The 23,634-nt window shown below is 30.4% G+C and overlaps 2 protein-coding genes across 9 annotated transcripts in view; one reads left to right on the top strand and one right to left on the bottom strand.

Annotated features, from left to right (window-relative positions):
* Window positions 1-755: 755 nt before the first annotated feature.
* Window positions 756-13,195, bottom strand: LOC139521707 (alpha- and gamma-adaptin-binding protein p34-like). The gene is made up of 9 exons (XM_071315255.1): window positions 13,082-13,195; window positions 11,115-11,305; window positions 10,440-10,539; window positions 9,905-10,003; window positions 9,223-9,303; window positions 6,653-6,859; window positions 4,853-4,960; window positions 2,695-2,744; window positions 756-993 (listed from the first exon to the last, which is right to left on the bottom strand). The coding sequence occupies exons 1-9, from the start codon at window positions 13,146-13,148 to the stop codon at window positions 919-921; spliced, it is 978 nt and encodes a 325-aa protein (XP_071171356.1). The 5' UTR covers window positions 13,149-13,195; the 3' UTR covers window positions 756-918.
* Window positions 13,196-13,229: 34 nt separating this feature from the next.
* LOC139521705 (IQ domain-containing protein H-like) overlaps window positions 13,230-23,634 on the top strand; it is a 39,437-nt gene continuing 29,032 nt past the window's right edge. For 3 of the 8 annotated variants that reach the window (XM_071315241.1, XM_071315243.1, XM_071315242.1), the window contains exons 1-4: window positions 15,883-16,312; window positions 19,147-19,257; window positions 22,475-22,641; window positions 23,211-23,310. In XM_071315241.1, coding sequence (XP_071171342.1) covers window positions 15,920-16,312; window positions 19,147-19,257; window positions 22,475-22,641; window positions 23,211-23,310 — 771 coding nt within the window. In that variant the 5' untranslated portion in view covers window positions 15,883-15,919. Of the gene's footprint in view, window positions 13,368-15,882; window positions 16,313-19,146; window positions 19,258-22,474; window positions 22,642-23,210; window positions 23,311-23,634 lie in introns of those variants that run through there. The other 5 variants (XM_071315249.1, XM_071315248.1, XM_071315245.1 and 2 more) reach the window with 4 other exon arrangements.

The raw sequence follows: 23,634 nt of genomic DNA, 5'->3' as shown, positions 1-23,634 counted from the left end.
ATCTTATTTTTGTCTGGCCTGCAACTTTAATTGCAGAATGTGGGACATATAGTACAATTTTGCAGCAGCATTAATCATTTGTATAAGCTTTTTATAACAGAGGATAGTAATTCTGGAGGCTTCATTCTTAGTTTACAGATACCTTATGTTACAAAGTTTCCATCTGTCATAATTTATGTCTAGTCCTTGACCTCATTTTCATGGTTCAAGGTCTGCTTGAAAAAAAATGTTGTTTTTTTTTCGAAATTCTCACTTATAATGAGTAATGGTATGATAACTATATTTGCTATAAAGATTCCTTACAAGGTCACCGTCTATTGTGAAGGAAACAAAAATTGCAATGTCCTCACAATGTTAAGTTCCTGTGTTTCTCAACAATGTCCATCGGACATGGTTCATCTGACCTTGACCTTATTTTGTGGATCAGTGATCAAGATAGATACTGTAAGCAGTGTCAACGATATTTGCTGTATGGAATAATTGTAAGGTGTACATTTCAGTCTTACTGAATTCATCCGACCTTGACCTGTAAATGTGTTTTACCCTTAGACAGTTTTATTACTTGATGAAAGTGAGCTTGATTATGTCATCTCAAACATTATGATTTTACTGATAACTTCTCCATATTGTGACTTAGCAAATAATTTCACCTTGCATCTCAAACCACTACCAGTGAAATGAAAATGTTACAGAGCAAATGAACAGGGGGATTTATAAGTGTAGGGAAGGACAATAAGGCCTAATATATTACAATAAAATTTATATTCTTTTTTATTTACTGATAGCGATAAATTAAATATACACCGTTTTATATGATAGACACATACACTTTTAAAAAAATGGAACTTTTCATGACCCAAAGTACATCACAGTCTTCCTTAAAATCCTTTGTATACAGTTTTTTTTGCCGTCCAGTATTTATGTTTCATCACCACTTGAATCTATCCCATCATCTCCATCTCCACCCAAAGCTTTCCAAAATGATACAGCTACCTAAAATATAAGAAAGATAATTTAGGTTGTATTTATGGAAAATAACTGTCAATTCAACTAAAAAGGGAGAAATGAGACATCAAACTAACTGAAAATTCCTAAAATAGTAATAAATTAAAGAACAAAATGTCCTTTGACATAGATGCTAAAGCACCAAATAGGTGAAAGGAATTCAAGAAACAGCCATTTACAAAACAAAACAAGAAATATGTCAAATTGACCTTAAATTTGTCTTTATTTTCATTATAAAGGTGCACTCTGGAACTACCATCTGAAATATGATAATTTCAAACAGGTTTTGTCCTCAATAGTTTGTACTTTTAATGCTAAATGCAATAAGTCAATTGATTAAGGTTCAAGCATTCTGTAAATGTTAATTTTATTTTGCAATCATTAAGAACAACTTATATTGATAATGATTTTGTTTAAGCATGAACTATACTTAATTATTAAGCAGAAATATATATACCTTCTTAATTATATCATTAAACACAGATAAATGTATGTGTTTCAATATAAACCTTTAGATACAAGTGTCCACCTGTCCATATTTATTGACCATGTGTAAATTTGAAATAATAAACCACTTTCAATATCATTAACACTTGTTATCTCATGTTTATTTACAAACTGATGTAAGTAATACATACTATAAAGTAACAGATGCTAATAAATATGTGAGCAATGACTGTAATAACACTTATTTCAAGACATGGAATATGTTTGTCATAGAAGTTACATACATGTACTGGTGAAAAAGATAAATTGACTAAAATGGTTTTTTTCCTAGAGATCTATGGTGGGTAACAAGTAGAGAATACCCAAAACAACTGTGTTAAAACAGGAATTAAACAAATCAAAATGCAAAGGATAACACAAGTACAAGCGGTTAAACTTTTTTCTCTTATAGTCAACACTCATCATGTTGAATTAAAAAATCCATGAATAGTTGATCTAGTCTTTTGCACATTCAAGTATGACGTCATATGTCCTGTTAGTGTGTCAGATTTTAATATCGGACATTTTAAAGCTTTTTGTATGCTTCAGAATGTAATAAAACTTGACAAAAATAAGATTTTCAGGTAAAAAGTGTGAGTGCTTTGTATATTGTCTAAGAAATCACATATGCCCATTGCTATGGATGAAATGTACATCATCTTAACCTTTGAAAGTCATTAAAGACCTCACGGATAGCCAATGGAAATAATACTGCCTCATGATATTGGATAAGCCAATCAAATAAACACAGATTTTTGTATCACTTAATCATTTCACACTCTGCAGTGTGATACAAGAAATCTCTGCATGCAAGAAAAAGACATCAAACAACAACCATAAAAGTACAAATCATTTCAATGTAGATAAATAACTGACATAACTGACAACTAATGATTACCTTTCTCATTGTAAGTTAAGGACTCTAAAACATTTATTTCACTATATGTTTAACGAAAGTACTGAAGATTCATTTATTTTCGTGGGTACCAATTTTTGTGGATAGAGCAAAACTGTTCATGGATATCTAATTTTGTGGTTTTGCTGTGGTCTGCATACAAGCCTATAGAAAATTTGTCGTTCGTTGAACATCGTGGTTATATCACAAAAATTGGTATTCACAGTATAGCTTAATTGGATATGAATCTGCTTAGCACAGTAATCATAAATGTATTATCTCATTGTAACAAGAAAAACAATACTAACCTTCTCTGCATATGCTTTTCTTTGGTCAGGAGGTAAGGTATCTGCTTTCTCTGAAATAACACAGAATGATAACTTTAATGTAATTTCAATAGCTTGGTGAGGTTAGATGGTCCGAGACCACAATTGTCGTTCCTTGTTTTTCGTTGTTCACAAATATAGTCCCTAGTGTTGACAGTGGGTTACTTGCCATTAATTTTTATACCCCTTCCAAATTTATTTCTTCATGTTTAATGCCTCAAATTGCAAGTAGGGGGGTGAAATTACACTGTAAAAAAATTTGGGTACAGAATTTTAAAGGAAAGTAGTGATTTGGTCAAGCTGAAAAAGGTTGAAAATTAGCACTTCGGAAGCTGTCAAAAGATTTCAAGACGCCCTAAACATAAAATTGTCCATATTTTGAGTTAGAGCCGATGAAGTTTTCTATAATTTTGATATAATTTCTCCCAAAAGTAGTACAACACACTGTAAAAGTAGGTGGGATTTTTTTTATTTTCATTTATGTTCTAAAAGAAATGCACTACGAAATAATTGTGGTCTCGGACCAGATGTGTTGTATAAATTAAAAACAATTGAGTTTTTAATCATTTTTCACAAAATGTAGTTTACATTATGCTTTTGTCTAAAATATAGTAAAAGGTATTGATCGTAGAGATATTTTATTTCAAGCTACAGGTTGTCAAAATTTTTAGATTTTGAATAGATTATACATGTACATAATATAAAGAGGAAATTTGGAGGTTAGTAAACTTTGTCTTGTTGTTGTACATAGTATAAATGAAATAGATAAATTTAATACACACTAGAACACAAGGGCAATATCGCAGATCTGTGACTGAATTAAAGTATAAAACTGTGTGTAAGCCTTATTTTAGCTTACAAATTGGAAACTGTACCTATACGTCTTAATTTAAGTCTAGATTTTTAGCCTTCATATTGTCATCTTATAAAGTCATGCTGATTAAAATACTACAATACAAAACAATGTGACAATGATTGAATTTAGTAGTGTCAACCCTGTGATTAGGACCCCTGTATATAGAAAATCCTAAATACACTCTTGGGTGGTGCGCGTGTCAAATGCGGAATGTACCGATAAGGGCATAGGTAACAGGTGAATATACTATTGGTATAGGTATCAGATTCAACCAGGAACTTGTTAATTATTGGCAATATTAATTATGTGGAAAACAAAAGGGTTTTGAGTGGTGTAATTTTCAATCAACACCATTGTCCTATATTAGCTATACATAAAGTTGAAATCTTTGATTTGGCATTTTTACTCCATGACAGCTAACGAATTGGAACTCTTTATTTTAGTATTATAGATGTATTTATAAAATTAGATTATCTGAGTCATCTCCCCTTATAAGACTGAGGGAAAAAATGCATCAACCAACGCTTACTCTATTTTTTGTTATAAACAAATTCAATAAAACAAATTACTTATATTATTAACAATTTTTTCTTTATTTATATGAAAAGTCTTCCAAATTAATTGAATTCTTTTGTGAAAATTTGCATATTTCTTTACTGATCAAGACAAATTTTTTATTTGTATCTTTTTTTTGTAATTTTTTAGTCAGTTGTGATGTACTTTATCACAATTTTGACTGCTTTATCTTAATTACTATTGTATAAGCTAGCTTTAAAACCATGGTAACAGTTGCCATTTTCTTAGGAAACCTGTACCAAGTCAGGTATATGACAGTTGTTTTTCACATATTCTGTTGAGTGATGACATTTGATTTTGTTAAGTTTCTAGAGACTTCCCATTTTGAATTTACCTTTAAGTAAGATACCTTTTAATATTTTTTACTAATTTGACTGAAGACACTCAATCTACTTTCAATCCGCCAAAGTATAAAATTTTATATATTTCATGCAAATTAATTAAAATATGCTTTTGACCTTCATGATAAGTCCAATTATCTCCCTTGTTTTGAAATTAGAAAAAATAACAGAAATCAAAATACAGTATTATTGAAAAACAAATAACTAAAACAACACCTTTCTAATGTACTGTTTGATACATTCCAGATATCTGATTGTTAAATTCTTGGTATTCTTAGTTATTGAAATTGAAATTCTGATTCAGTTTTTTTTTCTTTATTTGAGTTTTCCTCTTGGGTTATCAGTTTTGGTTATTTTTTTCACTCACCTTTCATAAAACTGAATTTTGCAAATAGAGTCTCAAAAGATCCTCCTGGGTCATCATTCCCAACAGCATCAAACAGTGCCATGTCATTGTCTTGTAGAATCAAATCATCTATAAAATATACAGCTTATCTTTATATTTTGATCACTTTAATTAATCATTTTAATAAAATGAATATAAGACAAGGTTTTACTGTAAGACACTAACTTTCTTCTAAGTTCATGTATTTTAGATCTTAACAGATGCTGTAGATTATAAAGTAAACTGTATAGGTCTGTTCAATAAAATTGCTTAATTTGTGTTAAAAAAAAGTTTTTACAGACAAATAAATCACTAATATTGTATCACTTTGAAACGACTACAGGGAAATTTTAGAATTGCTTTAACTTCAATATATGGGTAAAAAATATTTATAATGCTCCAACTTCATGTGAGTTAAACATTTATTATTATAAAATTAAACAGCCATACTAATTAAATCATAATTATAAATAATAAAGAAACTAAGGTTTCAATGACCTCAGGCTAATTTAGATGCATTTGGCTAGGCGCGGGACGTTTGCGCTTTTTCATAGGACATTTGTGCTTTTTATTTTGGACACTTGCGCTTCAAATCATAGGACATTTGCGCTTTTGCATTATTTGGTTTATATGACTATCCTCCCCTTTTATCTGGACTTGGGACCGGCAGGTTTGACCTTAAAGAGTTAAAATCATATTTTTCTTTATGATTAAAAGTTTAAAAATCGTTTCATAGCACATTTCAAGTTTATATTCAGCTAAAAGTTAACATTATAAAGAAATAAAAACATGTGTAGTCATCACAGGTCAGTTTAGCTTGATAACAGAAGCCCAAGAAGTGAACAAATTTAGCTCAGCCTCTTGTTATCTGTTCTGACTGGTATTTCACCCATTATAGTGGGCATGGAAGGATTCTGGACCATTTGTCGTACTATATTGACAAATATAAATTAAATTCATTAACGTAATGATTCCTTCTCATTAAAATTACAGGTAGACGACTACAGGTAAAAAGCGCTAATGTCCGGTCGATTTAATACAGGTGAATCAAAATTTAAAGCGCAAATGTCCATAGTATTTGAAGCGCAAATGTCCTATCATTTTACAGGTAAAAAAGCGCAAACGTCCTGTGCCCATTTGGCTATTATTTTAAAATCCTTTATAATCACACAGCTCTTCAAATTGTTTGGTTATTATACATCCTTGATTTTCAAATATTCAGCATAAAAGCCTTTCTGATGAGGGTTAATCCATAAAGCGCTATTGATTAATGAAATTTAGTGTTATTTTCCTTTTTATGCCCCACCTATGATAGTAGAGGGGATTTATGTTTTCTGGTCTGTGCATCCTTTCCTCCGTCCCTCCTTCCGTTATGTTCATCTGTCTGTTCATCTGTTTATTTGTTCATCCTTTCGTTTGTTTGTTTTTTCATTTGTCCCGATTCAGTGAACAAAGAAAATGATAGTGTGAGTTTCATGTTAAAGTTTTTGGTCAAGGTAGTTTTTGATGAAGTTTAAATCCAATCAACTTGAAACTTAGTGCAAATGTTCCCTATATTATGATCTTTCTAATTGAAATGTCAAATTTGATTTTTTAACCCAATTTCACAGTCCACTGAACATAGAAAATGATAGTGAAAGTGGGCCATCCATGTTCTATGGACACATTCTTGTTTAAAGATCAATTAGATTATAAATTAATGCAACACAATACAAATTTTTAAAGAATGATATGTAATTATTGCCCTGAAAGTTACCAATGAAGTATATCTGAAGTAAGTACCTATTCTGTCTGTCGTTGATTTTTTTGGGATGTCTGTTTTATCATTCGTCTTTCCAGATGTCTGATTGTTCAATTCTGAGTCATCTGAGTCATTTAAACGTTTACAATCACCACATGCCCCTTCTGATTCAGATTCAGGCTTCTCATTGTTTGTTTTTTTTTCTTCCATAAGTTTTCTCATGTATGGACTATGTATAGATGGGTTGTCTAAAACATAAATAAAACATACATATTTGTTAGATTTTTATATAATTAGATAATTTATGGGTACTTTTTGTGTTCAATTTTTACCAAAAATAATTCAATTTGGGAGAAGACTTTACAAGTGTGATTGCCTTTTTGCTAATTTAAGCAAACAACATGTTTAAATAAGATGATGGTGAACCTTTTCAATGCTAATATAAGCATCATTGTTTCTTTCCTTTTTTGCTTGTATTTTATCATCTTTCCTGGCTCAACGATATAAATACAAGAGGCTCTCAAGAGCCTGAATCGCTCACCTTAATTCTTTTGGTTAAATCTCTCATCAATGATTATTTTGGCTTTTCAATTTATTTAAATGTTTTTTGGATCGTCCTATTTTCTTCAAAAGCCAAAAAAAATAATCATTTTCTCCTATGTTCTATTTTAGCCATAGGAGCTATGTTTCTTGACATACAAGGAAATAAAATATAAAATTTATACTAGATACTCTGAAACTCATTAAGCCCAAGTTTGGCTGAAATTGATACAGCAGTTTCAAAGAAGAAGATTCTTTGAAGTAAGTCAACATGATGAACAAATTGTGAAAAAAGTCTTTAAAGGGCAATAACTCCTTAAGTGGTCAATTGACAATTTTGGTCAATTTGACTTAATTGAAGATCTTACTTTGCTGAACATTATTGCTGTTTACAGTTTATTTCTATCTATAATTATATTCAAGATAATAAACAAAAACAGCAAAATTTCCTTAAAATTATCAATTCAGGGGCAGCAACCCAACAACAGGTTGTCTGATTCATCTGAAAATTTCAGGGCAGATAGATCTTGACCTGATAAACAATATTACCCAAGTCAGATTTGCTCTAAATGGTTTGGTTTTTGAGAACTTTATAAGCCAAAAACTGCATTTGACCCCTATGTTCTATTTTTAGCAATGGCGACCATGTTTGTTGATAGATCATAACTTCGGATACAATTTACAAACTAGATACCCTAAGGAACATTCAGTTAAAGTTTGGAAGTATTTGGCCCAGTAGTTTCAGAGGATAAGATTTTTGTAAAAGATTACTAAGATTTACAAAAAATGGTTAAAAATTGACTATAAAGGGCAATAACTCCTAAAGGGGTCAACTGACCATTTCCGTCATGTTGACTTATTTGTAAATCTTACTTTGCTGAACATTATTCCTGTTTACAGTTTATCTCTATCTATAATAATATTCAAGATAATAACCAAAAACAGCAAAATTTCTTTAAAATTACCAATTCAGGGGCAGTAACCCAACAACAGGTTGTCTGATTCATCTGAAAATTTCAGGGCAGATAGATCTTGACCTGATAAACAATATTATCCCATGTCAGATTTGCTCTAAATGCTTTGGTTTTTGAGTTATAAGCCAAAAACTGCATTTGAACCCTATGTTCTATTTTTAAAAATGGCGGCCATGTTTGTTGATAGATCAAAACTTCGGATACAATTTATAAATTAGATACCCTAAGGAACATTCAGTTAAAGTTTGAAAGTATTTGGCCCAGTAGTTTCAGAGATTCTTGAAATAGTTTACGACGACAGACGACAGACGACGACAGACGACAGACGACGGACGACGACGGACGCCAAGTGATGGCATAAGCTCACTTGTCCCTTCGGGACAGGTGAGCTAAAAACAATATTACAATTACCATCCATACTTCTAAATGATATCTTCCATAAAACTTAAAACTGGTTATAAATATTACATGTTCCATTTAATGTATTCATGAACTTAACATTTGAAATCTATTGATAAAACTTATATTTTATATGTCGCCACAAAAGACAACAACACTCAAATTTTTACTGGATGTTATTGATTTATTACGTCGACATGTTTAGCCAGCAAGTGTGGCGTCTTCATGACATAAATATACATAAAATAAAACAGTTAAGTACTCATTTTGCGGTTATTGTGGTTAATCGGAAGTAATGTTGCAATAATGTTTGTTATGACGACGTTATCAATAAAATTAAAAAGTGAAAGTGAAAATAAAAATAGTTAAGATGAATAGAAAATGAAAGTAAGTCAATAAAGTTATAAACGTTGGTTGGCTGCTTTTCACACACCTCTGTATGTAGTCTTATTGGAAGTTCCTTGTATTGTTAAAGAGATGATAAAAGTGGATCAGTAAGAGATCTACATGTACGGCAAATATATAAAGCAAAGCCTAAAATTTAAAGTTTGATATTCAAAAGATGTAGTTTCATATAATCATGCAAAGAATGTTCTTTGATAGATCAAAATGTTTTTTGAGTTGTACGTTTAGAATTACTTTTCAATTTAAACAAGAAAATACAAATAATTTATTGGAATATAATGAATATTTTATACCCTTCATTTCCAGATTAGACCATGTATGAGCGTGTAGAGCTTGAATAATTCTTCTGATCCCTGTGGTTTCCTCAAAGTCATCTATAAAAAGTAATAAAACAATGTAAAGCAGATGTACATTTGAAAAAATAAGGGCAAGAAAACTACCAACTGCTTCAGTAAGCCTGTATTGATTCACTATTAAAACAATAGTATGTATCCATAAGACACCTAGCCAATTGAAAAGTGCAGCAAAGGTCTTTGACAGCATTATATCTATTGGACTAACTTGAAAGTCTACCACTGATATTTTATATGTTTTTAAAATTATTGCCACATACATTGTATTTCTTCTTTAATATGATGCTTTCCTCATTTAAAAAAAAATTAACACTTCACAGTTGACAGGCCATTTATTGGAATATAAGAAAAACGTAAAGATATAATAATAAGGCTACTCAAGAAATTAAATGTATGGGGGATAGGTCGGGGATAGGTCAGGAGACACTTTTTAAAACCCTGCCATGCATGAAATGTAAATTGATTATTTCGTATAATTGTTAAGGCTATCTGTTTAAAATAAACATGATCAATCAAATTTTAATAAAAGTGCCTTCCAACACCAAAACTCCACCCCCATTCAATTAGTTTATGAAAAGCCCTAACGATAATTTGTTTATATTGGTACTTTTATATTATTTACCTTCGTATTCCTCATCATCATCCGATTTCAAGGGAGACAATTCAACAAGTTCAAATTCATTCTTAATACACCATTCCTGAACTGTGTTTCTCTTGACAACTGAAACAAAATAAACAGGATTTACAATGACCTTTTGCTCTTAAATGTTTCACTTTTAATATACATATATCAATTCATTTACACTCCTACAACTATACTTCAGAAATTGACCTTTGGCAAAATTTCTTAACAAATTGATGTAATGCTATTTTTTTCTTGCACCAGATAATATAGGTTTCATCATCTGGATATTATGTTTCTAAAAGTGTATGTGCCAAAGCTCACCAAAATTTTGCATCTTTAAAGAGAGGTTAAATGAAGTTCGTCCAACATTTTTGTGTAACTTAATTGGTTACAATAATATGCATGTTCAAAATGTAATTGATATCAGCTAACTACATTTTAAAGTAACATAAACCTAAAAAACAACAGCTATATATAAAATTTGTACATGCATTAGTATATAAGTCAACAAAAAAAGGAACTGTTGTCTTACCACTCTCATTGCAACATGTTTCACAAACCAATATTTGTATAGGAGGTGACAATTCATTCAAATATGGCAGCCATGACTTGGCCTTGTCAAAACTAGATTCCTAAAAAGAAAAGAAAAAGAAAAAAATGTATGGCAATATTGCAGTGATTTGTAAACACATTAACCATGTTAACACATCATATGTTGGATATTCATAGAAACATTCTTTTCATCTTTAAAATGCAGTATTTTTTTTCAGATTTATTTTCACCTTTGCAACAGCCATGTATACGTAGATTCTAATGATTCACTTTAAAACTATTGGATTGATCTGGACTATTGCAATGTAATACCAATGTTAAAAAAATAATAGTGATAATTGAGACTATTGACCTTAACGCTTGCAGTATCAAGAATAATGGTGATTTTACATACATGTACTTATCAGAAGATATTTCTTATTGGCTTTTTACTTTTTACTTATTAACATGACTCAGCCAATAAAATTGTAACCAAAAAAAAAAAGAAAATTAAAAAAGAATCTAATAATCCAGGCCTTACAAATACCAAAAGAAATTCGATGGAAAAATAATTAAAAAAAACCTGAAGATATGAAATTCTGTGGGAACCATGTTTACTTTGCATCATATGATCTGTATCTGCCATGAATCAAATAACATATATATGTATTCTCACCTGATTTGGATTAAAATAGATAATAACAGCTTGAACTAGCTCTGCAAAGTCAGTGTTACCAATGGTTCGTTCTGAGGTGTGACAGAGCTCGATGTCTGCTGTATAATATTTTGTATCAATGTGCCAATTGTAATGCCATATATTTTCCAAATCATTTACTCCACCTTCTAACTCATTTTGGTTTTTTATTTCTGAAAAAAAATAAAAAAAATTGAAGAACTGATTCATTCATTCTAAAAAGAAAATGTTGAACTGGACTTCTTGATATCCTTTATTTCACTAACTTTCTAATTTTGTGAACAACAAAATAATGGTTAAAAACAATTTTATACTCTAACCTAGTATAGTATAAAAGAGAGTGACAGACACACTGACCAAAATACAGAATTGCCACCTACAAAAAAAATGATATGTTGTTGTGTAAATGATTTTAAGTGCAAAGAAGTAAGTGCCATGGATTTAAAATTGCATGTACAATGATAAGTACAAGTGCAATGTATTTGGAAATGATTTATGTTCTATAATATTCATGTCTTGTTCATTCGCAATGTTCTATAAATACAATTCTAATGCAACAACGTTTGTAACGTTCATTTTGATTGGATAACGTCACTTTCTTACATGGCATCAATTGACAATTGATGCTATGGGACGTACGCGCAAGCGCAGACGACATATGACAGATTTTAAATGCATGTTTTAACGTTGTTTTCTGTCAGTTTCATTAGAATGGAGATAACAATATTGTATTTTAAGCTCCGACGGCATCAATTTGGGATTTGATGGTCGCAAATACCCGTTTACTGTCTCCGCTAACGCGTCGCCAGTAAACTTAATTTGCGACCATCAAATCCCCAATTGATGCCGTCTGAGCTTAAAATACAATACAGTTATCTCCTAATTTGACAATAGAATTTTTAATGTAACATACTCTACAAATAATTACAAATAAATAATAACATTACTAAATCAAATCATCATTTAGTGCAATCAATTTCAGGATGTAAGGTCACTTAACACTACAGATGGACGGAAAAGGACAAATCCTTATGCCCCTGTCCCTACATCTGGGGCATCAAACACAACCACAACCCATCCAACTTATTTTTTTAAGGGTTGGCATTCTATGGACTTTGCATGATATTTTTACTTGTCATTATATTTTTCGTTATCGGATATGCAAATTTACACAAATTCATATACTCCATTCAAGTTACTGAAAAGTTTAATATGGGGAGGAAGTCCCCAATTATGATAGAAAAATCAATAAATTTATTTTTTTTTAAATCAGGAAAATTTCCCGAATTTTTCATTCTACTAATGAACTCAAAATCGTTAACTTTTTTTCAGATCTACTTCCTGTTCCGATTTTCCCGCATTTGCACAGAACTCTACTTTCTTTTCCGGCCTTTTTGGCATGAGACTTTGAATAAAATATATATTTATCAGTCTAGTAAAATATAAGATTGGAACTCAATTCAAATTCATTTTAAATAATTGTTTAATATGAAAAAAACGTTACCTAATGAAAGCATTTCTTTTGTTTACATTGAATGTGACGTCATAACTTAAACAACGTCACAGTTAAATCCCTTACAACAGAACCAAAATCAGGAACGTTACGGTATTTCTGTTTTTTTATTAACATGATTGAATTAAAAAAAAAATAATACATACAGACTTCGTCCCCATTCACAGGTTATGCCTGCCTCATATTAAAAACAAACATACAAAATCAAATTGTTGAATACGGATAGTAATAACCTTGCTCATCAAGTACTACCTTTCTCATATGAAATTGAATGACAAACATTCTCTGATGTTTTGTCTTAAAGTTATAACACACCCCCTTTTTTAACATTTGATGTTTATTTTCTCCCTATTCATCCGACTCGGTGGTATACTTGCATTGAATGTATATTTATGATAATTAATAGTGTTTTTAGTCTCTTTTTGTGTATATTTACTCTTTATAAATTCTTCAGAAGGAAAACTATCACAACATGATGTAAATAATGCACATGGATTTGTCATTTCAGTTACCGGAAGTGTGAACTACGTCACCACTTTAGGGTGTTTAAATAGTTGCTGAGGAACACAAATGGCCGCATCCTGCGACCGTATAGATTCTGTTTTGTTTTGATGCGATCACAAACCCAGAAATAGCAATTTTAAAGGGATAATAAGAGAAATTAAGCAATAATGATGGACGTAGAACCGCGACCAGAAGAAGTTGGTCAAATATTGTTGAAGGTAAATAAAATAAAGTGACGTTTTACCTGCACCCTGTTTTAAAACAATACGGTAGAGGATGATTTTTATTCTATAGACATGGACATAAGATGTGTTCTTCAAAGTTGGTTAAAAAAGAAGTCATATGAGCACTGAAGAGAGCTGTGAACCCAATATTTCCACTCAATATTAAAAGACCACCCCCTCTTTTGCCCCACTCATGTCTTCAATCATGTTAAGTGGGTCTCATACACCTTATCGCTATTTGTCCGCCATAACTGGATATCACACAGGTTCCCGTGTAAAATTTTGACGTCATAAAACAAAATATCTGACGCCACAATGGAAAAGTCATTGTTGTATGCGTCAAAAGTTCAAGTGGCTGGGTCAGTCGGCCGATAAGGCTAATAGCGATAAGGTGTATTGGGATCTAAGCGTGACACGGGTTTGCTGATTTTTTTGTAAGCGTATAAGTCAAATTATTGTGCCATGAAAACAGGAAATTACAAAAAAATGAGAATTGCTTACGCACATAGTGTAAGCGGGATACAGGGATCTTACAAAATACTAAGCAGGATCCGGGATCAGAACCCCCCAATGAGACTCCCTGTTAACCCTTGAGCTGCCAAACTGTAGCTCTTATGTCCTTTTTAACTATATGTCGTCCTGTCCACAAATAGTCGAAAAATAGCATAAGTTTAAACAGTGTATTTTTTCAATAACTTCCAAATGTAATGATCATTAGCTAGGGTGTGACACCTAAAATGACCTATATCAAATAACATCATTGTTGGGCAATTGACCTCACAAATGTCGATCTTTCATATTTTCAGGCACCTGAAATGAAACCTAAAAAACTACTGGCAGAAAAGATTAATGAACTGAGTCAACACAGTGAACACACCACACCTATGACCTATATGATAAACAATTGACTCACCCCACTTATGAAAATGGTTTAAATACTGCTTATTTTAGGCCTACCAACTTGTCCACTTATGAAATGTAGTTAAATTCCTTTTAATTTTGGCCTTTGAACTCATCTGAATCATGAAATGAAGTTAAATACCAATGTCTCTAGGCCTTCCAACTTACCATACTAATAATTCGATAAAAAATGGTCTGCTTACTCGCCCCACTTTTGAAGAAAATAACAAATGCTGCTGAATTACTGCCTACCAATTGCAACTGACCCCACTTTATATATTTATGTATTTTAATCTCAATGAATAAAAGTCTGCCAGCTCCCCCTATCATGCCTATATTAAAACAAATAATTTTATAAGACTGTATTTGAATTTACCAACTCGCCCCCCTTATGATAATTAGTTTAATCCTGAGTGATGTAAAGGCCTCATATATCTACAAAATGTATATAAGAAGTACATTTGTCAATGTGAACAATGGTGAACAATAAAGCTTGACAGGAAAAGGGCATCTTTGCTAGCCAAGGTTTACCTGTATTTATTAACATGAGTAGTTGTATTTACTCGGGTATATGCCGTCCCAAACAATATGCATCAAATGGTCAATACTGGCAAATACTGGTCAATTGAAATTTTCATGGTGTTAGAAATAGAAAGTAAGATATATTTAAAATTTTATCATTTAGCTGATATAAATGCATGAATCTAAATGTTTTATTCATTTTAACACTTATATACCTTCTAGCTATATACATTGTAGTTTTGTCCTTATAAATAATGATATTACACTTAAGATACATGTACATTGATGTACTCATTATACATGTATATATGTATATATAAAAAATCGACATATTAATTACAAATGTATTATAATTAATTATTTCAATATGCATGATATGTTTAAAAATTCATTTTTGGGGTTATTTTTTTATATCGAAAATGCATAATTTTTACAGGTGTCTAAATCAATAATTATAAGTATTACATAATCACCTGGCATTGAAATTTATCAATCATTCATTCAGTGTTTTCTAGATTCCAAAATTGCATTGATGACCATGTACATTTGTAGTAAAAGATAATCACAGATTTTCAAAGTACATGATACCTGCAGATTATGATCTAAAGGTTTTGATATATGAACTGATCTTTCATTTGATAACATGTATAGAATTACTTTAGCTGAAATGGAAACCTTTGACGATTTAACAGGATAAATTTCATTGTTTATAGTCAGTTCAATCGATCAGTGAGTGCATTCATTATTGTAAATTACTGGGCAACCTATTGAGGTAATTTTAAGGGAACTTTATTTTTAGGGAAAATGTATTTTTTGTATATTATTCAAAAATCCTAAATATTTGAAAGCTACATTTATGTTATTATTGGGATATTTTGTTGTTTTCCAAATTGTTATTTACTATAAATCATATTAATATTACAAACAAAATGCACCCTGATGTGGTCCCTAAAAAAGAAAATAAAGTTTTCTAGTGTTTTGTGTCATAAATTTCCAAACACAAGAATTGAGATAAACAGTTTAACATTCAAAATATTGGTTAATACTTAGTTTCTCATTAATTTATGGATTAAACTACCAAATTTGTGTGTCTAAGAAGTTTCTAAAATCATTTGATTTCTAAAATGTCGGATGTTAGTGCTGAAATACTTAATTTTCTCAAGAGACATGAAACATTAACTCCAGAGACCAAACCAACTGTTAAAAAGTCAATACAACCAGGCAAAGGGAGATCACCATCTAATGAAAAGAGAAAAACTTCTCTTTCTGGTTCACTTAAAGATTTGCCTCTCAGTGTCAAAGAATCTGATGAAACTGACTGTAAGGACTCAAACACAGAGTCATTGGCAAAGAAACGCCCATCTTTGTTTAGTAATGAGTTAATCGCCTCTTTAAGTAAAGAACCTTTGGTTTATACACACCGTGTGCAACCATTCAAGCCTATGTTTTATGAAGAAACATTTGATGATAATAAGAATTATAGTCGTCAGAAGGAAATGCACGATATATTAAAAAATGTAAGTTAATTTGATTGGTATACTTTTATTATCTATTGCTGGTATTTGAAATTTTAACTTGCATCCATAAGTAAAGCAGTGTTTGTATTTTTTTTTATGATATGAATATTGAGGTTTTTTTTTAATGTGAATAACAAATTTAAACAAGAAATTTTTAAGTCTCGCGATCAGCACCACCGGGCACTTTATAAATTATTTTTTATTTAATTTTTGATTCAAAGGAAATCAAATAATAATATTATAGAACAGTCCATATTTATACACTAGATATATACTTTTTTACACGCCGACTTTGTGGTACATGTATTACATTGTACAATTTTAATATTCCTGGTAAAATTTTCATGAATATATATATAACATTATATACATGTACAAGGTAGGCATTCATTCAGGGGCCAGCTGAAGGACGCCTCCGGGTGCGGGAATTTCTCGCTACATTGAAGACCTGTTGGTGACCATCTGCTGTTGTGTTTTTTTATTTTTGTCGGGTTGTTGTCTCTTTGACACATTCCCCATTTCCATTCTCAATTTTATTATTTTAGAATTGAACCTCAGGACTTATTGTTTTCTTTTGAATTCCTAGTCTGTATTGAAATTCATTTGATATTTTATAAATTTAGTTTTCCCTGTAATATAAAGCTTCAGAAGTTATCTGTTGAGAAAGCTATTACAAAAAGTAAACAAGGTTTTATTCATTTGTAAATGAGGTATTGTCAGTGAGGCCATAGAGTGGTTTTGTCAGTGACGCCATATAGTGTTAATGAACAAGCACTCAAAATTTTTATAAAAGCATTCAAATATATGTTCACATTTTGTGAATTTAAATGAACAACATAAAAGGTATTCAGAATTAAGAATTTTTGTATTTAATATTTAAATAGATGGTATTAGAATTAATAATTTTTTCTCTCTCTGGTAAAACCTGGACTTTAATATGAAATGGATGTCATTTCACATACATTGTACACGTATAAATAGTTTTAAGTTGTTTATTACTTTATGAATACGAATGGACAAAATGTATATACATGTACATCATTATTTCAGAAACAGATTTGTTGTAGATAAACTTTTCTGTAGGCACACATGTACATTAAAAGAGATTAGTTGATTGTTTGTTGCTAAAAGCTACCTAAGAACATACATAGTCACAGAGACATGAAAAAGAATGCTTTTGGTTGATAGCATTTGTCTCAAAGGAAATCTTAAAATATTAACCAATGTCAATGAAGCTATGTTATTAACCTCTGTCTCCCATACAGACAGAAGCAAAAACTGAAGGCAACAAACTTAATACTAAATACCTGATATTGCAAGCAGGCAATAAACATTCAATGTGTACATGTTCATTTGATTAAGGAATTTTGTCAGGATTTTTTTTTCACATATATATTTTTTTAATTTTTAAAAATTTACTACAGAACGTATTATTAGAAGTTTTAAAAGACCCAATATAACCAGAAAACTTTATTGTTCTGTAAATTATTACTTAAGTGGTAGATAAATATGTTAAATGGATTTAGAGTTGAAGTTGAACACAGAATTAAATAAAAAAAAATTAATAATAGCAATTGTAAATATTGAATTGGCATATGTAATATATAATATCAATAGTTAGTTATTGTTACTGGTATGCTGTGAAGGAAATAAATTGACCTTCCATTTAACTGTTTACATGTGACTTGCTTCAATATCAACAAAGACTCTTAAGGTTGACTGGGTTCTACTTGAATTTAAAAGAATTATTCAGAATTCAACCTTCTTTATTACAATACCAGCAACTGTGACAGGGTGTTTTGTTATATATATGTGAAGCTTGTTTAGACAACAGCAAAAAAATAATCTCAGACACAACAAGAAAACAAATAAATGATTGTACCTGCAAACATGATTGATTGATTGATTGTTGTTTGCTTTACGCCATATTAGCACAGAAAGGTTATATTGCGGCGAGAGCTAATTCCATCCTACAAACATGTATTTGTTTATGCAAGATAAAGGTATGGAACCACTAATTCAGGCCTGGTCTGAAAGAACATACACGAAAGTAGAGCATATTTTAAAAGTATTACTGTAATAGTTCCTAGGCATAGCTACATCTTTGTCAATCAGTGACATATTTGGGTAGATTTGGTATCAAATGAAAACTTGGGACTTGGCGATGGGAATCAGTGGTTTTATACCTAAAGAAATGTACCATGTTGTTGAAAAAACTATAAAAATTTCACTGCTAATACCTACACAAACTCTGTACCATTTGGCAGAGGAACAGCAGACAAATATATTTTAATGTTTGGCAATACCTTGAAGGATGGTTAATCGCAACTTTCAGCTGTTTCAGCATCTTATGACAGACATATTCACAGGAAATATCATTTGTAAAACATAATTGTAGTAATCTTTGAATTTAAAATACCAGTACTTAATATATATATATATATTCTGTATTGTCCCTTTGTGCAAAGTTTGGGGCAATTTGATATAGTTTGTCTAAAACATTTGATGTGCACAAGTTTCAGTTATTGTAAACATAAGCATATAGTTTAACTAAATATGTTCTACAATGTATATGGTTTTGCATCCAATTTCCAGTCATCATGGTCATATTCTTTATATTGGATGTATTTCATTTTGAGAAAAATCAGCTAGCCAGGGGGCTTGCCCTCAGTTTTCAACCCAGAGTGTTGAAGCTAACTATAATTTTTGATGAATACCTTAAAAATACATGACCTGTTTTTTTATTATGATACTTAAAGAAGCTACAGATGTGCTCCTTACTCAGTTTGTATTTTCCAGTTTATCTTAACCTGCATTCTGACTTTATTTTTTAGGTACAAGATGATTTAAGACAGCTACGTGAGAAGATTGCCCAAGGAGATACTGCTAACATTAACATACAAGATTTAGAGAAAGCATTGGCTAAAACTGAAGAGGGTTTACAGGTGAGATTTGATATGTAAATATAAAAAGATGTGGAATCAGTGCCAATGAGACAATTCGTCTTCCAAGTCACAATTTATAAAAATAAACCATGCACCACTAAAGGTAAAAGTACAGTCTTCAATACAGAGCTTTGGTTGACACACAACACCATGCATGATTGTAATGCAGATTTATGCATGTACATAGGCATATAAAATGAATAAGATAGGTTTATAGTAGTAAAGTGATCATTTAAAAGCATTTTATTTACAGTATGTTAAATTATATTCACATGTAACTTATACATGTACATGTATATAAATTTATAATTTTATCTTGCATTGTAATTTTTTTTTTTTATTTTGTATTTAATCATAATTATAACAATAACATTACTATTGCATGAATAATTTACAATCAAGACTCCTATTGTCTGTTTTGTGAACCGTAATTCTGCCAAGTAATTCTAGTACATGTATTAAGGGCATACGATACAGTTACAGAGGAGGTAATGACGTTGCTAACGTAAATTGTTATTTTCGCGACGTCAAACTGTGACATATCGGGAAAAGATGCATTTTTTGACTGATTTTTTTCATTCAAACTGATTTAATTTGAAAACGAGTGCATGGACCCCTATTTTAAAAAATGACGTTTTGTTTCATTTTGCATGGAGATTATGTGGACCAAATTTTATAAAACTGTAAATAAAGCATTTTTTTTAATTTTGATAAATATACAGCAAAAAATGACATTTTTTTCTCAATTCATGACCATTTGATAAATATGTGTTATTTCTGAATAAAAAAATGCATAAATTTTTATGATACTTATAAAATACAGAAATTACAAATTATTTACAGTGACTTGACTGTAAGTGTTGCTATCCACCAATTGCAATTCATTCAAAATTTTGACCAAATTGCAATTTGTTTTATTAAACCAAATTGTTCAACTGGTCAGAAATTTGAACCAACTGCTGTAGAAAACCACAGTCAAGACTGAAAGTGCAAGGTGATAAAATAAAACATACTTACAATCCTATAAGACTTTAACTCCACTTTATTGATGGTATTTTTAAATCAGTCTATCAATCTGTATAGTTATATTATAGCCATTACCATACTAAAGGTGAACTGTTTTATTTTTAATTGCTATAAAAATGTCCAAACTAAGCTTTTATATAGTTTTTCTTTCGAAAAGTATTCTATATTCATAAGAATCACACATTATGTGAATAAAAACATTTCATATTCAGTAAAATATTTGTGAAATTGCAATATGTTTGTAGGAAGGGGAGATAATCTTTTTTGGTTTCAAAAAATCTTTATTCAAAAGAATAGTATTTTAGGTTATCTCAACAAGGAAACTTATCAATAGCATATTGTTATTTCACACATATTTTACTGAATATATGATGTATTATTTTAAATGATATATGATTCTTATAAATATAAAATCCTTTTCAAAAGAAAAACTATATAAAAGCTTAGTTTGGACATTTTTATAGCAATTAAAAATAAAAAGGATTTTATATTTATAAGAATCATATATCATTTAAAATAATACATCATATATTCAGTAAAATATGTGTGAAATAACAATATGCTATTAATAAGTTTCCTTGTGGAGATAACCTAAAATACTATTCTTTTGAATAAAGATTTTTTGAAACCAAAAAAGATTATCTCCCCTTCCTACAAACATATTGCAATTTCACAAATATTTTAATGAATATAGAATACTTTTCGAAAGAAAAACTATATAAAAGCTTAGTTTGGACATTTTTATAGCAATTAAAAATAAAACAGTTCACCTTTAGTATGGTAATGGCTATAATATAACTATACAGATTGATAGACTGATTTAGTAATACCATCAATAAAGTGGAGTTAAAGTCTTATAGGATTGTAAGTATATTTTATTTTATCACCTTGCACTCTCACATTTTGACTGAACAAATTGTTCAATATTCTGACCAGTTGAACAATTTGATTTTATAAAACAAATTGCAATTTGGTCAAAATTTTGAATGAGTTGCAATTGGTGGATAGCAACACTAACAGTCAAGTCACTGTAACAAAAAACAATTTGTCTTTATCTTTTAAAACAAAAAAGTTATGGCTTTCTTTCGAAAGGGAAAATATGGCCACAAATCCGAATTTTTAGCAAATATACAAAAATTTCGACCTTATTTAACTCAAAAAGTAGCACATGAAGGTATATTTTGTATATCATATTTGATTTAATTAGGTAAAAAATAGCCTTTATGCAAATTTTCATCAACTTGTAAATACAGGATCAAAACTGTATCGTATGCCCTTAGGCAATAATTATATTTATCTATATATTGCAAAATTGAATCTGCTGGACCTGTTTTTGAAAATGGATTATAACTATGGGGCTAATGATTATATATAATACAAGTACACACCCGTGATATCGCGGGTCCGTGACTGAATTAAAGTATATAACTATGCCTAAGCCTTATTTTAGTAATAAGTATTGTCATCTGATAAAGTCAAGTCGATTATAAGATACAAAGTTTTCTCTGCTTTTAAATCTTTCTGTTTGAATCCGTCGACCTGGAACTTATCAATTATTGGTAATATTAATTATTTGGAAAACAAAAGGTCCTGGCTATCCAGGAATGGAGTATTTTTTAATCAACAGCATTGTCCTATATATTAGTTATCTTAGAAAGTCTTGCTGATTGCTGAATAAAACTACAATAAGGAACAATTTGACAATGATTGAATTTAGTAGTGTCAGCCCTTTGATTATTACTCGTGTATATAGCAAAATCCTAAATACACGGTTTGGTGGTGCGCCTGTCAAATGCGGAACGTACAGATAAGGTAATAGCTAACAGGTGAATATACTATTGGTATCGGTATCGGATTCGACCCGGAACTTGTTAATTATTGGCAATATTAATTATGTTGAAAACAAAAGGGTCTGGAGTGGTGTAATTTTTAATCTACACCATTGTCCTATATTAGTTATACATGTATATAGTGTTGAATTCTTTGATTTGTTGTTTTTACCCGATGATGGCTGACAAATTGGACCTCGTAATTTTAGTATTATAGATAATATCCACGTTATCCAGATCTTCAATGCCATCATTTTGTTTAATGATATTTATATCAAACATTTTTTAGTGGTGAAAAATCTTATAAAAAAGATAGCCAATCAATCTGTTTTGAAAGTTGTTTTTAATTATTTTTTTACCAGAATAAAACAGAACAAATAATTAACCAGTATAATAATCAAGTCCAGACTTTACCTTATGCCACAGCTAGTAGATTTGACCAGAATGTATCGCTAGAAACTACATTAGATTTAAGGACACAGAGCAAAGTTGATGATGTTAGAAGAATATCTGGTCCAGTTTTCCCAAGGTTAGTCCTATCAGTGACAAATCCAATTACTTCTCCAAGAATAGGTCTCCACTGTTATACTGTAGTAGACATATTCATTTGCAGTATGTCTACATATATGTTCTCAAAAAGATGATAATAACAAAAACTGAAATATAAGGTAGACATCAATGAGACAGAAACCAAACAATTTGAACAAGTCAAAACTCAAAAGACTACTTTTGGGAAAAGAGGATGTCTCCTCAGACTTTTTAGAAATGCAATGGAAAAGAGAAGTGGTGTTTTCAGCATCATTACCCATAATAGTAATCTATCCTGAAGATGGCTGAAATATCATTAACATTAACATTGCATTAACTATTGTTAACCAGTATCCACTCTAAAGTCAAGCATATTATTTATCTATATAAGTTATAACACTCAATAAAAGAACTTGAACCATAAAATGTTTGTATGTATACAAACCAATGACAGTGAATCCCACACTTCCCTTTATTTAATCATGCACCCAGTTTAACACTAACAGACACAACATATTGATGGAATATGTTGCATTTATATTCATGAGAAATACTGCCATTTATTTACAGAGAAAGGAACATACACCAACCACAACCACCTTCTGGGTCGGGAGCCTTACTCCCTAAGAGGCAGGCTGTACAAGTATCTGGTCCTACTCCAGGGCAACAGGTAATTTTAAACTGATTTTAACCAGATAGTATTATAATGCAGACCTAGGCTAGCTGCTTTATTTATACATGTATAAAAAGGTGTCAATTACTTAGATTTTTGGCTTTGAATTTTCATGATCTGTTTTGAATAATGTTCATGTGAAACATTGTCTTTGTAATTGATGTTATGAACTGCATTTTATAATGGTTGATGGGAATAGAAGAGCTAGTGTATTTACAATTATTTTAAATATTTACCAATTCTGCATAAGAAGATTTTATGTAGTTTTTTTATTTTTCTAAGCTGGAAATCTTCAAATATTTGTAAAGAAGAACAACATGT

The sequence above is a fragment of the Mytilus edulis genome, chromosome 4, assembly GCF_963676685.1.
Source record: "Mytilus edulis chromosome 4, xbMytEdul2.2, whole genome shotgun sequence".
Taxonomy (NCBI): Eukaryota; Metazoa; Mollusca; class Bivalvia; order Mytilida; family Mytilidae; genus Mytilus; species Mytilus edulis.
This window is presented reverse-complemented; position numbering and strand designations above follow the sequence as displayed.

Bases quoted from the DNA above. Each gene is read 5' to 3' on its own strand.
- LOC139521707 (XM_071315255.1), bottom strand. From the start codon at position 13,148: ATGACAAATCCATGTGCATTATTTACATCATGTTGTGATAGTTTTCCT. The intron at 11,306-13,081 runs GTAAATATACAC...ATTTTTTTTCAG, and splicing joins TTCTGAAGAATTTATAAAGA to AAATAAAAAACCAAAATGAG. The intron at 10,540-11,114 runs GTGAGAATACAT...TTTTCTTTTTAG, and splicing joins TCTATTTTAATCCAAATCAG to GAATCTAGTTTTGACAAGGC.